The sequence below is a fragment of the Nomascus leucogenys genome, chromosome 22a (genome assembly GCF_006542625.1).
Source record: "Nomascus leucogenys isolate Asia chromosome 22a, Asia_NLE_v1, whole genome shotgun sequence".
Classification (NCBI taxonomy): Eukaryota; Metazoa; Chordata; class Mammalia; order Primates; family Hylobatidae; genus Nomascus; species Nomascus leucogenys.
In genome coordinates this window covers 5,386,457-5,408,668 of record NC_044402.1, presented here as the reverse complement: position 1 = coordinate 5,408,668, position 22,212 = coordinate 5,386,457, and the positions used below count along the sequence as shown (strand labels likewise).

The window sequence follows — 22,212 nt, the reverse complement described above, 5'->3', positions numbered from 1 at the left end:
CACTCTGTGAAGCGGGTGTAGCTGATGGCTCCCAGAAGCCCCTGCCTCCAGCTCTCTACACTCTTCAGCCCCGTCTGTGATGTCTCGCTCTTAATCCTTTTTGCTTTAAGAAAACTCTTCTTTGCCCTTTTACATCTTCTGTTGACATTTAAAATTCCTTCCCTTTGTTCTGACCTTATTGAATAGAGAGAATAATTTCTTGGAATTCTCTGTATAATGAATGTTCATGTACTTACAGATTCTGATCGAGTTTTTCCTCAACCTTTACTTCGAGAGACCTTGCATCATTTGGTGTAGAAAACACTTTAGGAAGCACTTAGGAAGATGGTGTAAAATGAAAATGCTGCTTTTGTTCTTGCTATTTCTGCAAATGTAAGCTCTTTGTAACCCAGATATCAGCTTGGGTACCCTGCCCTTAGAGATGCAAATGAAATTGGCTCAAACTCCCATACCATGTATCCTAGAAACCCTGAAGTGTTCCCAGGTTCTCTGCAAATTTTTGTGAAGCTGGTGGTGGTGGTGTTCAGTGGCTCACCCACAGAATAAATACTCTGATCCCCTCACTCTCCTAAACATTCCTACCAGAAGGCTGGGTGTGGGGAAGATTTTGACTGAAGTAATGGGGTAATGGAGTATGTGTATGGCAGGTGTGAGGGTGGAGGTGAGGAGGTGGGGTGAGGTGTTACTTTTTAATTACTGCAAAACAGATGCTTAAAATTGAAAATTAGGTTTGGCTTCCAGTAATGAAGCAGTAGTTCTGGCAGAGTAACCCTCCCACAGCTAACAACTATAAACTGTACAACAGCAACAACAGCAAAACTACCTGAAGGTATTGGAGAGCAAAAAAAAAGCAGGCAGAGACTGGACAAAAGTCTACCCTCCGAAGAAGGAAATGGTACTGGATGAGTTTCTGACTTTTATGATTTTGTCTGTTTGTTTTGCCTAAGCATAGGCTCCAGTCTGTGCCAGACAGGCTGCTAAAAATTTGTATAGAAAATCTGTAGTGTTACTGGCTTGAAGAACCAGAGGACAGAGTTTGGGGTAACCACAGCAGCTGGAAAGAGTCTATAAACTCTACCCAAATCTTTGAATGCAGACTCTAAGCAGCTCAGCTAAGGCTAAGAGAACTGAATAGAAATTTCTGCTGCTGTACACTGCAAGGGAAACAGAGTTTGAAATTTGAGTACAGCCAGGTTAGCTGCCTGTTTTTTTTTTTTTTTAAATCAATATTCTTCAGAGGAGCATAAAAAAATTTAGAGATAACATACATTTTGTAATGTTCAGTATTCTACCCAAAATTCCTAGATAAAGCAAGAAACAGGAAGAGGGGGCCTATATTCAAGAGAAAGGCCATCAAAGGAGCTTATTGCCAAGATGATCCCAATGTTGAAATTAGCAGACAAGTGTTTTAAAACAGTTATTATAGATGTGCTGAAGGACACAAAGGAAAATATCCTCACAACAAGTAAAACAATGGGGAATCTCAGTAGAGAAATAGAAGCTGCAAGAAAAACGAGTGTTAAATTCTGGAACTGAAAAATACAATATCTGAAATTAATAATTTACCATTTAGATTCCATAACAGAGGGAGATGACAGAGCCAGTGAACTTGGAGATAGATCAACAGAAAGTATTCAGCCTTAAAACAGAGAAAAATGATGGAGGAGAAGAAGGACAGATACTCAGAGAACTGTGGACAATATCAGAAAATCTATTATACAAGTAACTGAGCTCCAGAGGAGAGGAGGGAGAGAATGGGGAAGAAAAAAATATTTGGAATAAATAATATCAGGAAATGCCCCATGTTTGGCGAGTTTCTTTTTTAAAAGAAAAAAAAAATCCCAAACATGTAAATTGCAAACAGGACAAATACGAAGAAAACCACACCTAGGCATATGGTAGTCAAACCAAAGATGAAGAGAAAAATCTTGAAAGCAGTCGGAGAATAATGAGTGTCACGTGGAGGAGAATAATCATATGAAAAACTACTCACTTCTCACCAGAAACAGTGAAGTCCAAAGACAGTGGAATGGTATCTTTAAAGATAGAAAACTAAAAATGGTATCTTTAAAGTTCATACCTACAGTGAATGAGATCAGTTTGTAGATCACTGCTGGCCTTCTTGTTATCTATGACACAGTGGCTCACCCACAAAACAAATACTCGGATCTCCTCACTCTCCTAAATATTCCTATCAGGAGGCTGGGTGTGGGGAAGATTTGACTGAAATGGAGTAATGGAGTGTGTGTATGGCAGGTGTGAGGTGGAGGTGAGGAGATGGGGTATCTTTGATGGCATCTTTAAAGATAGAAAACTAGGAACATGTCAACTCATGATTCTGTATCCTTCAAGAATGAATGTGAAGCGAGGCGTGGTGGTACATGCCTGTATTCCCAGCTACTTGTGAGGGTGAGGTGGGAGGATCACTTGAAGCTAGGAGTTCAAGACCAGTCTGGGCAATGTAGTGAGACCCTGTCTCAAAAAATTAGGTAGGCATGGTGACGTGCACCTGTAGTCCCAGCCACTCACAGGCTGAGACGGGAGGATTGCTTGAGCCCAGGAGTTCAAGGCTGCAGTGAGCTGTGATTGTGCCACCCAGGCTGGAGTACTCAGCCTCCTGAATTTACTGTGTCTAGTATCCAAATAAAGATTACAAAGCATGGCTGGGCGTGGTGGCTCATGCTTGTAATCCCAGCACTTTGGGAGGCCGAGGCGGGCGGATCACGAGGTCAGGAGATCGAGACCACGGTGAAACCCCATCTCTACTAAAAAAATACAAAAAATTAGCCGGGCGTGGTGGCGGGCACCTGTAGTCCCAGCTACTTGGAGAGGCTGAGGCAGGAGAATGGCGTGAACCCGGGAGGCGGAGCTTGCAGTGAGCCGAGATTGCGCCACTGCACTCCAGCCTGGGTGACAGAGCGAGACTCCGTCTCAAAAAAAAAAAAAAAAAAAAAAAAAAAGATTACGAAACATGCAGAGAAGTAAAAAAATATGAACCATGATGAGAAGAAAAATCAGTCAACAGAAACAGACCCAGAAATGGCACAGATGATACAATTAGTAGACAAGAACTATTCAACCAACTATTATAAACATATTACATATGTGCAGAAAGGTAGAGACTAGCATGAGCTTATTAAGGAGAGACATGGGCGATACAAAAGATCCAAATTGGACTTCTAGAGATGAAACAAACTCTTCAGTGAAAAACACAGTACATGGAATTAACAGCAGATCAGAAACTATAAAAGAGGTTAGCGAACTTGAAGACATAGAAGCTATCCAGAGTGAAATACAGGGAGCAAAAAGCTTGGGAGAAAAATGAATAGATCATCAGTGAGCTGTGGGCCAACTTCAGGTTCACCCAATATATGTGAAGGTGGAGTCCTCAAAGAAGGGGAGAACAGAAAAAATATTTAAAGAAATAATGGCTGAAAGTTTTCTAAATTTGATGAAAATCATAAACCCATAGATTCAAGAATCTGAATGAACCCCTGGCACAGGAAACATGAAGAAAAAAGTTCACCAAAGTATATTATAATAAAGTTTCTTTTCTTTTCTTTTTTTTTTTTTTTTTTTGAGACGGAGTCGCACTCTGTCGCCCAGGCTGGAATGCAGTGGTGTGATCTCAGGTCACTGCAACCTCCGCCTCCCAGGTTCAAGCGAATCTTCTGCCTAAGCCCCCAAGTAGCTGGGATTACAGGCATCTGTCACCATGCCCAGCTAATTTGTATTTTTAATAGAGACAGGGTTTCGCCATATAGGCCAGGCTGGTGTCGAACCTCTGACCTCAAGTGATACACCCACCTCGGCCTCCCAAAGTGCTGGGCTTACAGGCGTGAGCCACTGCACTTGGCCTGAAATTTCTTATAACTACTGTTAAGGGGAAAAAAACTTAAAAGTAACCAGAAGGGGGAACAAGGCACATTACATACAGAGGAGCAAAGATGAGAGTGACCCAAACTTCTCATTGGAAATACTGCGAGAAGACAGTGGAACACCATTTGAAAGCACTGAAAGGAAAAGCCAAAACCAAAACCACTGTCAACCCCGAATTTAATATCCAGTGAAATATATTTTAAAAAAGAAAGGCAGATTACTTTTTCAGGCATTTTAAAACTGAAGTGATTCGCCGTCAGCAAACTTGCACTATAAGACATGTTAATAAAGGGAGTCCTTGACACAGAAGGAAGATGATGCTAGAGAGAAATCTACATTTGCAGAGAGGAATAATGAGCACTAGAAATGGTAAATATGTGGGAAAATGTAAGATGTTTTTTGTTCTTATTTAAAAATCACTTTCAATGATGATTGACTGTTTATAGTAAAAACATAATAATGTGCCGTTTGTAACATATGTAGATGTAAAATACACAATAACAATAACACAAAGGCCAGGATGGAGGAGACTGTGTATATTATTGTTACAGTTCTTATATTACAGGGGAAGTGATAATATTACTTGCAAGTAGTCTGTGATAAGCTAAAGATGTATGCTGTAAACCTTAAAGCAACTAGTAATAAAACAAAACAAAGATTTATGGTTATAAGTCTAACAATGGGAGATAAAATAACAAAAGATATTCAATGCAAAAGAAGGCAAAAAAATTAAGAAAGAGGGAACAAGGAACAGATGGGATAAAAACAAATAGCAAGATTTACACCCAAACCATATCAATTATGGATGAAATGGTCTACCCATCCCATTTGAAAGACAAAGATTGTTAGGTTGGATAAAAAGTCAAGACTCAGTGCCTGTAAGAAACCCACTTTAAATATAAAGAACAAAAAGATTAAATATAAAGGGATAGAAAAAGATATATATACTAATAGTAATAAAAGAAAGCTGGAGTTAACATAGAGCAGATTTCAGAGCAAAGAATAGTACCAGGATAAAGAGACTCATAACAACAAGGGGGTCAGTTCATCAAGGGACATAACATTAGGTGTGTAATGCCAGCTGCATAAACATCAGGTGCATAAATATTTATATAAATAGTAAGAGAGCTCTAAAATACATGAAGCAATTCTGACAGAAGCTGAATGGAGAAATAGTAAAATCCACAATTACAGTTGGAGATTTCAACACCCCACTCTCAATAATCAATAGAAATAGATAACCCCCAATGCCTCATATTTATTTAAAAAATTGAATTCATGATTAAAAACCTTCCCACAAAGAAAACTCCAGTTGAATACTCGCTAGTGAATTCTACCACTTAAAGAGGAAATTATACCAATTTATTATGGGATGAATTGTACCTACCCCCAACTCCAAATTTATATTTTGAAATCTTAACCCCCAGTGCCTCAAAATGTAGCTTTATTTGGAGATGGGGTCATGACTGAGGTAATCAAGTCAAAATGAGGTTATTAGGGTGCATCCTATCCAATTCTCCATCTATGCATATCTATCTCCGAATTTCCTCTTTCTATAAGGGAGAAGCTATGTGAATACAAAGAGCTATCTACAAGTCAAGGAGAGAGGTCTGGAACAGATTCTTCCTTCAGAGCCCTCAGAAGGAACCAACCCTGCCAACAGCTTGATTTCAGACTTCTAGCTTCTGGAACTGTGAGACAACAAAATTCTGTTGTTTAAGGCACTCAGTTTATGGTACTCCAGTTATGGCAGCCCTGGGAAATGGATATATTATATATACACACAAACTCTTCTAGAATAGCAAAGAAGGGGGACACTTCCCAACTCATTCTATGAGGCCATTGTTACCCTGGTATCAAACCAAGAAAAGGACATCATAAGAGAAGAAAGCAAGAGACCAATATCTCTCATGAACATAGATACAAATTTTTTTTTTTTTTTTTTTTGACACAGAGTCTCGCTCTGTCACCCAGGCTGGAGTGCAGTGGCGCGATTTTGTCTCACTGCAAGCTCCACCTCCTGGGTTCATGCCGTTCTCCTTGCTCAGCCTCCCAAGTAGCTGGGACTACAGGCGCCCGCCACCACGCCTAGCTAATTTTTTGTATTTTTAGTAGAGACAGGGTTTCACTGCGTTAGCCAGGATGGTCTTGATCTCCCGACCTCATGATCTGCCTGCCTTGGCCTCCCAAAGTGCTGGGATTACAGGCGTGAGCCACTGCGCCTGGCCAATAAAAAATTTTTAAATAAAATTTTAGCAGATCAATCCAACTACATATATATGCATATCATGACCAAGTAGGATTTGTCCCAGGAATGTAAGCTTGCCTTAACATTTGAAAATCAATGTAACTCAGCATTAATGACTGAACTATAATATTAATGACTAATTATGAAAGAAAAACCATATGAACATCTCAATAGATGCCGAAAGAGCTTTTGACAATATCCAACATTCATTAGTGATTAAAAAAAAAAACTTCCAGCAAACTAGAAATAGAAGAGAACTCCTTTGAACTGATAAGGGGCACCAAAAAAACACATTAGCTCTGATGTTGTTCTTAACTGTGTAAGACTGACCACCTTCCCAGTGAGATCAGGAATAGGCAAGGGTGTCATGGAGAGTTATTTAGCATTCTACTAGAGATTGCCAGTGTGATAAGACAAGAAAAGGATCCAGATTGGAAAGGAGGAAGTAAAACTGCCTTTATGTGCAGATAACATGATCATCTATATGCAATTCCAGGCTGCGCACAGTGGCTCATGCTGTAATCCAGCCTTTGGGAAGCTGTGGCAGGAGGATCATTTGAGGCCAGGAGTTTGAGACCAGCTTGGGCAACATAGTGAGACCCCAGCTCTACAAAAATAAAAATAAAAACAATTAGCCGGGTGATGTGTGCCTGCAGTCCTAGCTCCTCAGAAGGCTGAGATGGGAGGATTGCTTGAGCCCAGAAGTTCAGAGTTTTACAGTGAGCTATGATCGCACCACTTCACTCCAGCCTGGGTAACAGAGCGAGACCCTGACTTGGAAAGAAAAGAAAAGAAAAGAAAATTCCACTATATCTATTTTAAAAAGCTTCTAGTACTAAAAAGTGAGTTTAGTAAGGTTGCAGAATCCAAGGTCAATATACAAAATTAATTGTATTTCTACATATGAGAAATCAACAATCTGAAAATAAAAGTTAAAAATACCATTTATATTATCAAACTGTGAAATAATTAGAGATAAATTTGACAAAAGACATTCAAGATCTTTTCATCTAAAAAACCACAAACTGTGCCTCAGGGAAATTAAAGAAGACCTAAATAAATGGAGAGAGATACTCTGTTCGTGGATTGGGAGACCCAATATTATTAAGGTGTTTTCCCAAATATTTTAGAATCAGTGCAACTCCAGCTGTAGAACACAAACATCATGAAGGGCTTCTCAAAGATTTGGCAAACGGGCTGATCCCATCCGTTTGGTTAGGCACTGGTTGCACAGGCTTGTGCTGAGCTGTGAGAGTTTGAGAATGGTCTCTAAAATTATTTTCTGGGGCAACAGGGACTGTCAAGAGGTGGGATGAGGCCAGGAGCCAGGCCTGACTAGGAGGGTCTCTGAGATAAGAGTGAGTAGGATAGGGCCACGTGGGAGGCAAAGGCTTGCCCGGAAGTGTGACAGCCAGGTGATGGGGTTATGGATGACTCTTATTTTCGTTGTATTTTTCTGGTTTTTTTTTTTTGGGCAGAGCACACATATTTCCAATGAAATCAGAGAAACAACAATCCTGTAGCTGTTTCCTTTGGGATTTTGTTTTTGCACTTCTGTATAGTTTGAATAATTTACAAGGAGACTGTATTTTTTGTAACCAAAAACGAAAGGCAGGCAGGCAGGAAGAACATGACCTGTGGCTAGATCAATACTTGTTCAATCTTTGGAGACTGTGAGGAACTCCTGGTGGGGCCATGTCTTGGTAATGAGGACACAGAAACCGTGGTAAATATGGCACCGACAAGTGACTACACCATATTTTACTTGTCGTGTGCTTTTCAAATCTGTTACTTTTGTCGGACACAAAGAATGTCTCTAGTTAATACATGAAATCATCTTGGAACATTTGACAGAAGAATTAACTCCTTAATTCTATGAAGGCAGTTTGGGATCTCTAATTACTTAATTGAAAAAAGCACGCACTTCAGTCTGCTGCAATGTTGGGGAATTAATCTTTAAAACCTGACAGTGAACATTAAATTCAATTAAGGAGACCAATTGGCAAAGATTCTTCCCTCCTTCACCCTGGGTAGCTTTGAGAGGTAGCTGACTGGTCTTCATTGATTCAGATGCTATCGTTGTCTGTGCATCTACTAGGAGAGCCAAGTGTGCATTTTTCACTTCAGGGGGAACTTGTCAGACGATTTACAGATTGATGGATCTCCCTACATGTTTCCGTGGCTGATTCGGGAGTTCCCCTGGACAAGAATTCAAACATTCCGGTTTGCTGCTTTTGGCCTTCGACTTCATAGAGTTCAAGTTTTTTCTAATTTCTTCTTTCTTGCATGACTACCATGTTCTTCCTCCCCACTCCCTCCTCTCCTCCTCTCCATCCTCTCTTCCCATCCCTTCTCTTCTCCTCTCCCCCCTTCCTCTCTGCCCCACTGCTCCTTCCTTTTTCCCTTCTCTTCCCCTCTCCCCCTTCCTCTCCCCCTGCTCCTTCCTTTTTCCCTTCTCCCCTTCTCTTTTGCTCTCCCCTCTTCCTCTCCCCCATGCTTCTTCCTTTTTCCCTTCTCTTCCCCTCTCCCCCTTCCTCTCCCCCTGCTCCTTCCTTTTTCCCTTCTCCCCTTCTCTTTTGCTCTCCCCTCTTCCTCTCCCCCATGCTTCTTTCTTTTTCCCTTCTCTTCCCCTCTCATCCCTTCCTCTCCCCCATGCTCCTTCCTTTTTCCCTTCTCTTCCCCTCTCCCCCTTCCTCTCCCCCTGCTTCTTCCTTTTTCCCTTCTCTTCCCCTCTCATCCCTTCCTCTCCCCCTGCTCCTTCCTTTTTCCCTTGTCTTTTCCTCCTCCCTCTCGATTTCCCATCCTTTGTTTCTTTTTTCTCTCCTCTCCCCAATTCCTCCATCACTCCTTCTCTCCCTTTTTTCTTCTCCTCCTCCTCTCCCTCTTGGTTAATTTAACTTTTTATTTTAAATATGAAGTGTTTTAAACATACTCAAAAGTATAGAAGGTAACAGATACCCATACACCTGCCACTGAGATTGTCAAATCCCCAGGTGTCTGTTCTTATTCTCAACGGACCCATCCATCAGCATTTGACGTGGTGACCAGTCTTTGTCAAAATACTCTCTTCTCTACGATTCTGGGACTCTCCTCTTCTGTTTTTTTTTCTCCCACTTCACTGGCGTCTTCTTAGACTCCTTTCTGGTTTCTCCTTCTCCTCCCCCGGCTCCCAGCCTGTGAACCTTGGAGGCCTGGGGTTGAGATGTGGGACTCCTCTCTGTCCTGTCTGTGTTTGCTCCCTAGGAGAGCTCATCTAGCTCAAGGCTGCAGCACCATTTCCACAATGGCGTCCACAGCTCAGCCTCTGCCCTGGGCCTCTCTTTTGAACATCACACTGGTACGGGAATGAGTCTTTATACTGTCTGCTCTCTGTCATTCGAAACTGAGCTCCAGGTCCTCCTTCCCTCAAACTTACCCCTTCTGCAGGCTGACCCATCCCTGCAACTCCACCCCTTTCAGTGCTGGGGCCAGGAACTGCGAATGTGTCCTGGGCTTTTCCCTTGCCCTCATATCCTACCTCCAGTCCAGGGAAATCCTGTTGGTTCTACCCTCCAAGGCAGGCCACTTCTCTACTGCCTCCCACTGGTCCAAGCCATTTCCTCTCTCCCTGGATTCTTGCAGAAGCCTCCTGATTGTCTTCCTTCCTCTCCCTTGCCCTTCATTCTCTTCCCTGCATGGCAGCTGGAGTGGTCCTACTGGAGTGGAACCAGCCCACATTCCCCTCCGTTCCACCTGCAGAACCCTGGGCTGCCCCAACGGCTTGTGGTTTTCCGACTTCATCCCTTCCTTACCACCTCCCTGCCAACCCCGAGCCTTGTTCACTTCTCTAGCTGCAGTGGCCCTTCTTGCTGTTGCTTGGCCGTGCCAGGCATACTCCTGTTCCTGCCTGGAAGCTTCTTCCCTCAATTTCTGCATAGCTGGCTTTCTCACCCCTTCAGGACTTCCTCCAAAGTCACCTCCTCAGAGAGGTCCTCCCTGGCCACCATTTCAGCCCCTTCCTTTGACCTTTATAGAGCCCTTTCCTGATTACTTTTTAATACTTCAGTCTTCACCACTGCCTTAAGGACTATGGATTTTTATTTGTTTAGTGTCTGTCTCCCTCACTAGAATATAAACTCTTTGAAGGCAGAGATTTTTGTCTTTTTTGTTTACTGTTGCACAATGCCTGGCTAATAGCAGGTCCTCAGGAAATCTTTGTTGAATGAATGAATGAGTTTCAGAGGAAACATTTGGGCATGTTTTCTTCAGAGCATTTTCCATCTCTCCCTCTCCTCATCTCCCACACCCCATTGCATCACCCCAGTGCATTTCATCTCCCCCACCCCATCTCATCTCCCCTCTCCTCCCCATCTCATTTCCCCTCCCATCTCCTCTCCCCTCCCTATCTCCTCTCCCCTCCCTATCTCCTCTCCCCTCCCTATCTCCTCTCCCCTCCCTATCTCCTCCTCTCCCCTCCCTATCTCCTCTCCCCTCCCCATCTCCTCTCCCCTCCCCATCTCCCCTTCCCTCCCCATCTCACCTCCCCTCCCCATCTCACCTCCCCTCCCCATCTCACCTCCCCTCCCCATCTCACCTCCCCTCCCCATCTCATCTCCCCTCCCCATCTCACCTCCCCTCCCCATCTCATCTCCCCACCTCATTTCCCCTCCCCTCCCTGTCTCATCTCCCCTACCCCACCTACTTTCCCCTACCCATTTTACCTCCCCTACCCTATCTACTCTCCCCTACCCCATCTCATCTCCCCTACCCCATCATACCTCCCTTACCCCATCTCACCTCCCCTACCCCATCTCCCCTCCCCTCCCCATCTCCCCTCCGCTCCCCATCTCATCCCCTCACCCCATCTCATCTCCCCTACCCCGTCTCACCTCCCCTACCCCTACCCCATCTCCCTTCCCCATTTCATCCCCCTACTCCATCTCATCTCCCCTACCTCATCTCATCTCCCCTACCTCATCTCCCCTCCCCTCCCCATCTCATCCTCCCCTACCCCATCTCATCTCCCCTACTCCATCTCATCTCATCTCATCTCACCCCATCTGCTCTCCCCTATCCCATCTACTCTTTCCTACCCCATCTACTCTCCCCTACCCCATCTCATCTCCTCTACCCCATTTCATCTCCTCTACCCAGTCTGCTCTCCTCTACCCCATCTCACGTCCCCTACTCCATCTCCTCTCCCCTACCCCATCTCATCTCCCCTGCCTTATCTACTCTCCCCTACATGCTCCATCTTCTCTTTGGAAGAGCTGCTGCTTAGTGTTCATAGCTTTTTCCTCTAGCCCTGCCCCTTTCCCTCCCTTCCCAGGAGTGATGGCCCTCCTCGTGCATGTTTTTATAGCCTGGCTACAAATTCACGAATAAATGAGATCAGCTTTTTTTTTTTTTTTTTTGTGAGTGTATTTTTAAAAACTGTGGCAGAATAATACACAGCATAAAATTGACCATCTTCACCGTTATTAAGCATACAGGTCAGTGGCATTAAGCACATTCACAGTGTTGTGCAGCCTGCACCCCATCTGTCTGCAGAACTCTTTATCTTGGAAAACTGAAACTCTATCCCCATTAAACAACTCCCCATTCCCCCTCCCCCAGCCCTGGCCACCACCATTCTACTTTCTATCTACCTCTATGATTTTGACTACTCTGGGTACCTCATATAAGTGCAGTTATATAGTATTTGTCCTTATGTGTCTGGCTTATTTTACTTAGCATAATATCTTCAAGTTTCATCCATGTTGTATCAAGTGCCAAGATTTCTCTCCATTCTAAGGCTGAATACTATTCCACTGTATGGATAGAAACAATTCATTCATCCGTCCATAGACACTTGGATTGCTCCCCTCTTTTGGCTATTATTAATAATGCTGCTATGAACACGGATGTACAGTATCTTTTTGAGACCCTGGTTTCAGCTTTTTGGGCGTTTACCCAGAAGTGGAATGGCTGGATCATGTCATAATTCTACATTTAATTTTTTGAGGAACCATCATGCTGTTTTTCACAGTGGCTGCACCATTTGACATGCCCACCAGCAGTGGACAAGAGTTCCAGTTTTTCCACATCCTTGTCAATGCTTGTTATTTTCTGTTTTTTGATAGCAGCCATCCTAATGAGTACAAGGTAGTGTTTCATGTAAAAACTTAAATGGCATTGTACTGTGTATATGCAGCTTGACTTACGTACTTAATATTAACTTTTTTACCGTTTAACCATGTGAACCCTGTAGATCTAGTTTATTTTACTATTTAAATAAAATTAAACTCATATTCATACATATTTTTGGAAAACAGCAGTTCCCTGTGCCCCATCTCCCTCCCATGAATTCTCACTCCACTTTGAAGTCTTCTGGCTGTGTCTTCTGGCTGTGTCGTGTTTCTAAATGTAAATACTGCTGTTCCTTGATGTTTTCAGTTTGAGACCCCAGCTATTGGCCCTTAGTGAGGAAGAAAGGAAGTGAGCTCTCTTCACATTTTTTGAAGGCTACTCTTGACCTTTTGTTTCCTTAAGTGTAGACATTTACATAATCCCAGGAAACAAGGTTTCAGAGCTCTGATCCTTTGCATTCTGAGAACATTCGGGCCTTGGCAGGTTGAATTTTCTCGTCTTTAATGAGAAGGTTATCCCTGGGATCGGGTTTGTAGAAGTGCATGGGTGTACTTTGTTTGGGTTTTTCTCTTATTAAAGAAAATGAAGCTTGGTTTTCCTAATGGAACAGGTCTGGAATCCACGTCCAGCTGTGTGCCAGCGATTATGCCATGTGCTGTGTAGCCATTACCTCCTCAGCCTTCACCACTGCCCTTGGGGTGACGCTCTTCTTATCTCACTTAAGGGAGGAGGGGACTGAGGCCCAGAGAGGCAAAGCCACTCAGCCAAGGCCCGAGGCCTGCTAACAGCTGTATCAGGTGGGAGGCACTTAGTTCTGACTCCCACGCGCTGGCTGCAAGTGCTCCTCTGCTTCTCGGGTTCAGCCTTTGAGCTACCTGGGTGGTAGGTGAGAGCACTGCCCTCATCCTGCAGTGACAAGAAGGTAGGGGACTAGCACTGCAGAATACCTCTGTGTGTCAGGCCTGACATATTCCAGACTCTCTGGCTGTTCCCCTGGGCTGCACGGTGTGTTTGGCGGCATTTGCTGAGAGAGCTGGTGGAAAGCTAAGCTCAGGGGCTCTCACATGGTGTGGCCCTGGCTCTGGGAACATGCAGTTTTATACTTGATATCTTAGATCATTTTTCAGAAGTCATTGAGTGTAACAGGGTTTTCTCTCATGAGCCTCATACCCTCATGAAAGGCCAGGGTGGGAAAGACGGACAGCACCTTCTCTCCCCCAAAAGAAGGACAGCTGCCCCTATGGCAGATATTTGTACTTTGACTGGTTGTAAATACGAGTGTAGCAGGTTCCTTTTTGGATCTCAGTCTCACAGCAGAACCCATGAAAATAGCCTGGACTTGGGCAGTGTCCATGGCAGGACAGATGCCAGGGATGCAGGTGAGCCTGGGATAAGATGCCAGGGATGCAGGCGAGCCTGGGATAAGATGCCAGGGATGCAGGCGAGCCTGGGATAAGATGCCAGGGATGCAGGCGAGCCTGGGATAAGATGCCAGGGATGCAGGTGAGCCTGGGATAAGATGCCAGGGATGCAGGTGAGCCTGGGATAAGATGCCAGGGATGCAGGCGAGCCTGGGATAGGGTTGTGAATGCTGAGGGCGCAGGACTCCCACTTGGCTGCAGGGACGAAGCAGGTGTGAAGGGCTGGGTAGGTGACTGGCAGACACAGGAATGCTGTTTTTTCTTTTCTTTTGAGACAGTCTTGCTGTGTCACCCAGGTTGGAGGGCAGTGGTGCAATCATGGTTCACTGCAACCTCTGCCTCCTGGCCTCAAGCAATTCTCCTGCCTCAGCCTCCTGAGTAGTTAGGACTACAGGCATGTGTCACTATGCCCAACTAATTTTTTGTAGAGACAAGATTTCACCATGTTGCCTGGGCTGGTCTTCAACTCCTGAGCTCAAACAGTCTGCCCACCTTGGCCTCCCAAAGTGCTGGGACTACAGGTGTGAGCTGCCATACCCGTCCAGAATGCAGTTTTCTTAACCCCAGAAAAAATTTGGGGAAATGATCCTGCCAACTTACCAATCCCAAGCCTTTACATTTCTGCAATGAAAAGTTTAACATCTAGATATAGATTTGATGGTAAAATAATGAGAATCTAATTCCACCGAGACCTTTTTCTTTCTACGGAGGGGTCGAGCTGAGCCCTGGAGATCAGGCCCTTGTCGTGATGCCTGGTGCTGTCTGTGTTTGCCTGCAGGTATGGAACGCCGTGGACTCTGGGCACTGCCTGCAGACCTACTCCCTGCACACGGAGGCAGTGCGGGCCGCCCGGTGGGCTCCCTGTGGCCGGCGCATCCTCAGCGGTGGCTTTGACTTCGCCCTGCACCTAACAGACCTTGAAACAGGTGCGTTTCTTGTATCACTTCCCTGAGGTGAGCTGGCAGCTCTCTCCCTGGGGAAGGTTCTCTGGTGGGCACGCAGCCACAAGCTGTATATACGTTTGCATGGCAGAGGGAGAGGGGCCTTGGGGTGGGCTCGTGCTCGCTGAGAGGGCTTCCAGACTGCTTGCCCATTGGAACTGTGACTCCCCACAGAGGGCGGGCCTCTGCCAGCCAACACAGAGGACAGAGCCCCAAGGTTGTCTCAGCCCCAAGCCATGGGGCTGGATAAAGAGGTGGCTTTTTAATCTACTTCTGACATGCAATTTGTGCTGAAATAGATTTAACTTTATCATTGTGTCCTTTGGTTGGAATCAGGTTAGAATTCCTGTCAATTCATTATCGTTGAAAGGCTGTGAGAAATGATTCCAGCTCATAAGGAAAGTCTTCAAACGAGTTCTGCTTTAATGCCCACACTGAAAAGGCACTTGGGTAAGATGGATTCATGCCGGGTAAATCCTGAGGGGGCTCTTGACACGCAGGGCGAGAAGGAGAGAGAAGTCAGTGGAAGGAACTTTCCTTACTGAGCGCTCCTGTGCAACAGGCACTGTCAACACCCACTGCAGCCACGGCCCCCAGGTGGGCTCTGTCCGGGATTTACAGTGAGGACAGCCAGGGAGTGGCAGAGCTGGGATTCGCACCTCTGCCATCTGCCTCCCAGTCCGAGCTCCTTCCTCTCTTTCTCCTTTCCCCTCTCCTCCTCTCCCCTCCCCTCCCATCCCCTCCCCACTCCTTTTCTTTCCTTTCCTTTCCCTCTCTGTTCTCTTTCTCTCTTTCTTTCTTTTCTTCTTTTCCTTTTTAAGAATGTTTTTATCCCCCTCCATGAGCAGGATCCAGCTTCTTTCAGCACCACACTACTTCCTCCCCAGAGCTCCTCCTCAGTCCCTTTTCTGCTGGGTTCCACTGCCGGGAGCCCAGGGAGAGGCCAGACTTCACACCAGTCCCTGGGGCTCCCCTTGAACCCTCAGGCCACCATCTTGCCTGCCTGGCCCCGCAGTGGTGGTGGCTCTGGGGCCTGCCTCTCCCAGGGTCTGGCAAGAAGGAGATGATAACTTGCTGGTCCAACCCCTGCCACTCATGCCCAGCAGCCCCCAGAAGATGCAGAGGGAAAATGGAGAAGGTGGTTTGTTTCCACCTTGAGTGTGGGTGGCCTTGCAGCTCCATGCTCAGTAGGGGAGGGGACAATACTGATGGTCACAGGGCCGCTGCCAGGTGCTATAGGCTTTGCACACAGCATGTCTAATCCTCACTGCAGCTGCTGGCAGTGATTATTTCCATTTTAAAGGAGAGGAAACTGAGGCTCAGAGGGGCAAAGCAGCTTGCTCAGTGCCTCCCAGTGGTGCATAGTCAGCAGGGATTTGAAGCCATGTCTGTGCAACTGCAGATCCTGTGCCTTTCCCACCATGCCATGTGTGTGGCAGTTTCTTCTCACGAAGCACTTCCCTGGTCTTACTGATTCTCTTAATCCCTTGCAGAGTGGCCAGACTCAGGGAGTTTGATGCCACTTGATGATGGTGATGACTGGGCTGATGATGGCAGCACTTACTACTGAGCACCCACTGTGTGCTGGGCATTCTTCTGCAGCCTCTATACAGCATCTTATTTAGGCCCCACTCACCCTTTGAGACAGGCGCCATCAGAATCAGCTGTACACACACTGGCCAGTGGCACAAACCAGCAAGTGGCAGAGCCAGGATGCACGCAGGTCTGCCAGGCCCCAAAGCCTGCTGCCTGACTGTTACACTCTGTTGTCTGCATGTCCCATAAGATATGCTTGATAGGGGAGACAGAGCTGAACAAGCTCTGGAGAAGCTCCTGTCTGCTGGAGAAGACAGAAGTGCAGAGTCAATCCCAAATTGCAGTGATGGAGAAAGACACAGGAATTGCAAGAACATCTAGCTTGGAAAATCAAGGAAGACTTCCTGGAGGAAGTGAAACCTGAGCTGAGCCACAGATTAGGTGGACACAGAATTAGGATGGAGTAGGTATGGCTGATGAGGAGGAAAGTAGGTTCTTGCAGATGGAACAAGGACATTGTCGTCACAGGAACAGGGTTCCATGTAGCATGCATGGAAACCAAAGCAGGATGTAATATGGGATGCAGGGGCTGGGGGAGATGAGTCTGAGGAGTGCAGGAGGGGAAACCCCAGCCTGTGGGTCAGGTGAGCACATGTGGGTAGCACACTGCTCACAGAGTGACAAGCTCACTCACTCACACCGTTGGATTACTCAAATCAAATTCCTTTGATGGCATTGATGGGTCCATAGTGGCCCTTAAGCATTATTCTCTCAATCAACAGATGTTAAACAAATGCATGCAATTGTATGTGTGGGTGGGTGTGAGTGGGTGTGTCTTGACAGGGTGTTCTGAAATTTTTAGACATTTAAAGAGGGTCCTCCTGCCTGATGAGTCAGGGACCACCATAGCAGGTGGCAGGTGGAGGCCATTGCTGAGTTTGAAGCAGGCAAGAGTCAGGGCTTGGTCCTTGCTTTGAGTAGGCCTCCTTGGTAGCTCCCGCTGGTCCTGTGTGACCTGCAGCCTCTGGTGGAGAGTTGGAGGAGTGGGAGGTAGAATGCCTTGCCCAGTTGGTGATAGGACTGCGTTTGGAGAACAGCTTGTCTGGCCCCAGGCCCAATGTGCCCCTCTAGCTAGGGTGTGTTGGGTGCGTAAAGAAACACATGGCCCTGCCCCCAGGGCATTACCATCCAGTGGGGGAGGTGATTGAGGACTTCTTCATTCCATCCCTCTGCTAGGAATGGTGCTCACCACTGGGTTCATTCAACTGTTGAATGAACTGTTGAAATTCAGCTGTTGAAGGCCCAGTTTTATTCACTCCGCAGTTACTTATTGTGCACCCACTGTGTGTAAGACTTGGTGCTGAGGCCACAGTGGAGACTGGTGGGCCCCTGGGAGAGAATGGTTGAGGGGTTTGGACCTCACCCTTGGGGAAGTGCTGCACACTCAGACAGGGCCTCTCCTGCTGAGGGTGGTTGGTTTCCATGTCCCTCTCCCTGGCTGGCATGGGAGCTCCATGAGGATGGGAGCCTGTCCCGGTGGTCTTTATGTCTCTATCCTCTGGCCAGGGCTGGCTTGGAGCAGCTGCTCAGTACCTGTGTGGGTAAGATGCGCTGAGTTTGTCCTTGCCAGGTCCTCCTATCTGGGCAGTGAAGCCCATCAGGGACTGCCAGGGCTGGTCGGGGGGCCTCCACCTATGTCTCCCCCTATGTCTCCTACCTCGTCTCTGCACATCCAACCTCCAGCCCGGGTTTTGGTAAGTGCTCTCTTTAGCCATTGGGGTGGGCTCTGCAGCCCCTGTGGCTTTTGTCCCACTTTGACTTATCTTGTCCTTTCTCTTCACTGAGTCTGATCTCCCTTTCTACTGGATCTGCCTTTTTCTGCCCTTAGCTTTTTCATTTCAATCTAATTAGAGCTCCCTGCCAGGAGAAGGCAGTGCGGGGCGTTCTCACTGCGGCGCTTTGGGAATTAGTCACTCGGTGCCCGTTGTCGTTAATGGGAATTTGGCGCCAAGGCCATTTATCCTGGTGTCCTCAATCAATACAGTTAAAAATCTGTGGATTCTGAAATGTCAATACCTGGCCTGAAATACGGAGGGCCAGCAACATTTTATCTCATTAATTTATAGTTCTGACAGGCTGTTGGCTTATAAAACAACCATGAATCAACACTTAAATAAAACTTGCTCACAATTATTTTTGGTGCTCTTGTTTCAGTCTGTAATCTTCCTAACAAAACGTCTGTGGCACGTTAGGCTGAGGTGGCCTCAGGGAACGCTGGCCGACTCCACCAGGGCCCTGAGTGTCGCCTGTCTTATGAGTCAGCTGTGCCACACGCCAGCTCAGGCAGTCTCCTCAGAATCCCCCGGAGAGCTTGCTCAGTTCTAAGTGGTCCTGTCATGTTTCTTGCAGACTCCAGGCCCTGAGGCAGGTGTCCCAGCCTGACCCTTGAGGCTGCAGCTGTAGAGGTGTGCAGGGCCTCTGTCCTTTACCTTTGTTGGCTGCAAAGGAGATTCCTCTTCCCGGAGACCTGGGGCCCTGGCTGGGCAGGGAACCCTGTCCTCCTTCCTGTGCATGGGCCAGCTCTCCTGATGTGCTCTGGCTCATCTGAGCCATCTCTGCAGTGCCACCTGGTTCTACCTCCCAGATCCTGGAGGCAGCACGTGCGAGAGGGCACATAGACAGGGTACAGGTATTGGCTCTTCTGCCTCCCCGAACCAGGCCTCTTCGCCTGTTTCTGCCATACCACCTGGTGCTGGGGCTGCTGAAGGGAGCAGCTGTGATAACACATACAGGGCGCTTTGCAGAATGCCTGGCGCGTGGTAGGGCCTCAGCAAGGAGCTCCTCTCCTTCTCTGTCATGTCCCATGAGGCCTTGTTCCTGCTAAGTTGTCCAGATGGCCCTTGTTGGTGGGCCATTTCCCCACATGGGGCCACTTTTTGATCATCATCCAGAAGCCCCTGCTGGTCCCCTCAGTGAGCTTACAGATGTGCTGTTGGTCCCATGCCTGGGTCTTGGGGGCAGACTGGGAGGAGGCCTTGGGCCATCGTGGGTTCTCCCAGCATCTCCTCCACATTTCCCTTCCTCCTGGTGATGGGACAACATGCGCTCTTTATTAGGGCTCTCGAGTGGGTATACAGACCCCCAGCCTGCCTGGCCTGACCCTCTCCAGACCCCCAGGCACTCATGGCTGCAGGAGGCCTATGGCCCTCCTCCTTCAGATGCCCATTGACTGTAGCTCTGCTGTCCTCAGCTTCTGGCTGGCTCCTCCTGCCCTGGGTGTTCCAGTGTCTTTTGGTGGGAGTCATGGTGTGTGGAAGTGAGCAGCCAACTGGGACTGGGCTCGTAAATGACCATTTCTCCTTGCTTTCCAAGAGGTGTCTTCTTGTCTCTCCCTCGTTTTCAATCTATGACCGGGGCTTCCATCACAGAAATGCTACAAGGAAAAAGAGAATGACAGGTTATCGAGCCCTTGCTGTGGGCTGGGCCCTGGGCTGTGTGCCCTGGGTTGCAGCACGCTGCCTGGCCTGTGTGGAGGTGAAATGAGTGAGTGGATGGTAGACTTTGCTTATGTGACATGTTTAGTCTCCCCACTAGCCTGTGAGAGGAGTGTTTTTAATCCCCATTTCATGGACCCAGAAACTGAGGCTTAGAGTGGTCAGTGACTTTCTTGAGGCCGCCCAGCCAGAGGTGACAGAGCTGGGATCCAGTGCTGGCCTGTGACTAGTAGAGCTCCTGCTGTTGAGGCATGGTGTGGCATGCCTTCCCCACGTCTGTTTCCCTGCTGTGAACAAACAGGGAAACAACGGGGAACTCAACTTAACCTGACTCCTGGGGAGCCCGCTGGGCAGCAGCTGGCCACCTGCAGAGGATAACATTAGGCCTCTGGGAAGAAGGAGTGCTTCAGACTCATGGGGACTGATCCCTCTGATTAAGTGGCCCACTGAGGGAAAGATGCCTCTCCAGTGATGGATGGCCACGCTCCAGTGACGACTTCAGACCACTTGGCATGGGAAGGGTGAGAAGTGTCCAAATGAAAACCATGGCAAAGAGCCCCAAGAGCTCCTGGGCTTTGGAGAAGGGGCCACAGAAGGAGGCTCCTTGTTGTGCTAAGCCTTTGAGGTAGTGCTGGCTCCTGCCAGTCCTTGGAAGAAGTGCTGTCGAGAGGCCTGGGCTTCTCCGTTCTTTGGCTTTCTGGCACTGTGACTGGAGTTTCCCTAGTGTAGCTCAGGAGGACTTGATTAGGTATCCCTCAGGTGCCCACAGACCCAAAGGATGTAGAAGGAAGCTTGTGGGCACATTTACAAAGCATCTGATACTTATATGTACATGCTCCTTGAGTCCTAGGGACTGTTGCCACTGATCTAGAAGTGAAGGCTCAGAGGGGCTCCACAGCCTAGCAACGTCTGAGCTGATGAGGGTTCCCTGGCTGCCACCCTTTAAGTGCCTCCTTGTCCAGTGAGCAGCAGCCTACTTTCTTGCCCACTTGTGAGTGGATCTATTTTCCAAGGCCAGTCTCTATTCCCACAAATATCCTTCCTTTCTCACTCTGAAAGTGCTTCTCCTCTGTCTCAATCTTGTTTTCTCTTTCTCTTTCCTTACTTCTTTGGAGTGAGAAACTGACCCTAGTTATGGATATTAAATCAAATGTTATTAAACTTCATTACAATACCATGCCAGCCCTTAACTGCCACTTGGAAAAGTGCCTAGAGATCCTTTACATCTCCACAAACACAGCTCACGCCAGCCCTCTAGGCAAAGAAAAGATGGTTTCTAATTCAAATTCTTGTTTTGTTCATGACCGTGACTGCACAGTGGTGATGTCTGGCGTGTGTGTGTTTGGTTGCAGCTGCATCACAGTTTGGTGCCCTTGTTAGGTAAGGCTGCCATTATTGACTGACTCTGGAGCCCAAACGTGATTATGGCATGTTTGCTATTGGAATGGCGACTTCTGAGTTTCAGAAAACCAACTTACTAGTAAAGCACTGGGATACACCCTGTTTGAAAGTTGAGAACTCTTATTATTATTTTTTAAATTTTGGAACATTCGGTCTTGAGAATTAAAAGCAGTGGCTGACATTGGTCTGGGCAATGATTTTTTGGATAGAACTTAAAGCACAGGCAGCAAAAGCAAATATAGGCAAAAGAATTGCGTCAAACTAAAAAGTTTCTGCACAGCAAAGGAAACAGTTAACAGAGTGAAGAGACAGCCTGTGGATTGGAAGAGAAAGTTTGCAAATCATACATCTGATGAGGGGCTAATATGGAAAATGCATGAGGAACTTTAACAACTCAACAGCAAGAAGCCAAATAACCTGATTTTTAAAATGAGCAAAGGATCTGAACAGACTTTTCTCAAAAGAAGAGATATGAATGGCCAACAGATATTAGAAAAAATGCTCAACATCTGTAATCATCAGGGAAATGCAAATTAAAACCACAATGAGATATCACCTCAAACCTGTTGGAATGCCTATTTTCAAAAACACAAATGATAGCAAGTGTTGGTGAGGATGTGGAGAAAAGGGAATCCTTGAACAATGTAAATGAGTACAACTATTTTGGAAAATAGCGTGGAGGTTCTGCAAAAGACTAAAAATAGAATTACCGTATGATCCTGCAATCCCACTTCTGGGTGTATCTCCAAAGGAATTGAAATCGGTGTGTGGAAGGGATCTCTGCACCCCCGTATTCATTGCAGCACTGTTCACAGTAGCCAAGATATGGAAGCCACCTCGGTGTCCATCAGTGGATGAGTGGATAAAGAAAATGCGGTGAATATTCACAATGGAATACTCTACAGCCTCAAAAAAGAAGAGTATTCTGTGATTTTTGACAACATGGGTAAACCTGGAGGACATTACAATAAGTGGGATAAGTGAAGGTACAGAAAGACAAGTACTGCATGATCTCACTTACATGTGGAATCTAAAAGAGTTGATCTCGTAGAAGCCTTGAGTAGAAAGGTGTTACCTGGGGCTTGGGGGTAGGGGTGGATAGGGAAAGTGGAGATGTTGATGAAAGGGAATAAAGTCTCAGTTAGAATGAAGGAATAAGTTTTAGTGATCTATTGCACTGCATG

The 22,212-nt window shown here is 46.6% G+C and overlaps 1 protein-coding gene across 2 annotated transcripts in view; it reads left to right on the top strand.

Annotated features, from left to right (window-relative positions):
* The window catches only part of WDR25 (WD repeat domain 25), a 157,753-nt gene that overhangs the window by 77,755 nt on the left and 57,786 nt on the right, over positions 1-22,212 (top strand). For both annotated transcript variants that reach the window (XM_030803842.1, XM_030803843.1), the window contains exon 3: positions 14,435-14,582. In XM_030803842.1, coding sequence (XP_030659702.1) covers positions 14,435-14,582 — 148 coding nt within the window. The remainder of the gene's footprint in view (positions 1-14,434; positions 14,583-22,212) is intronic.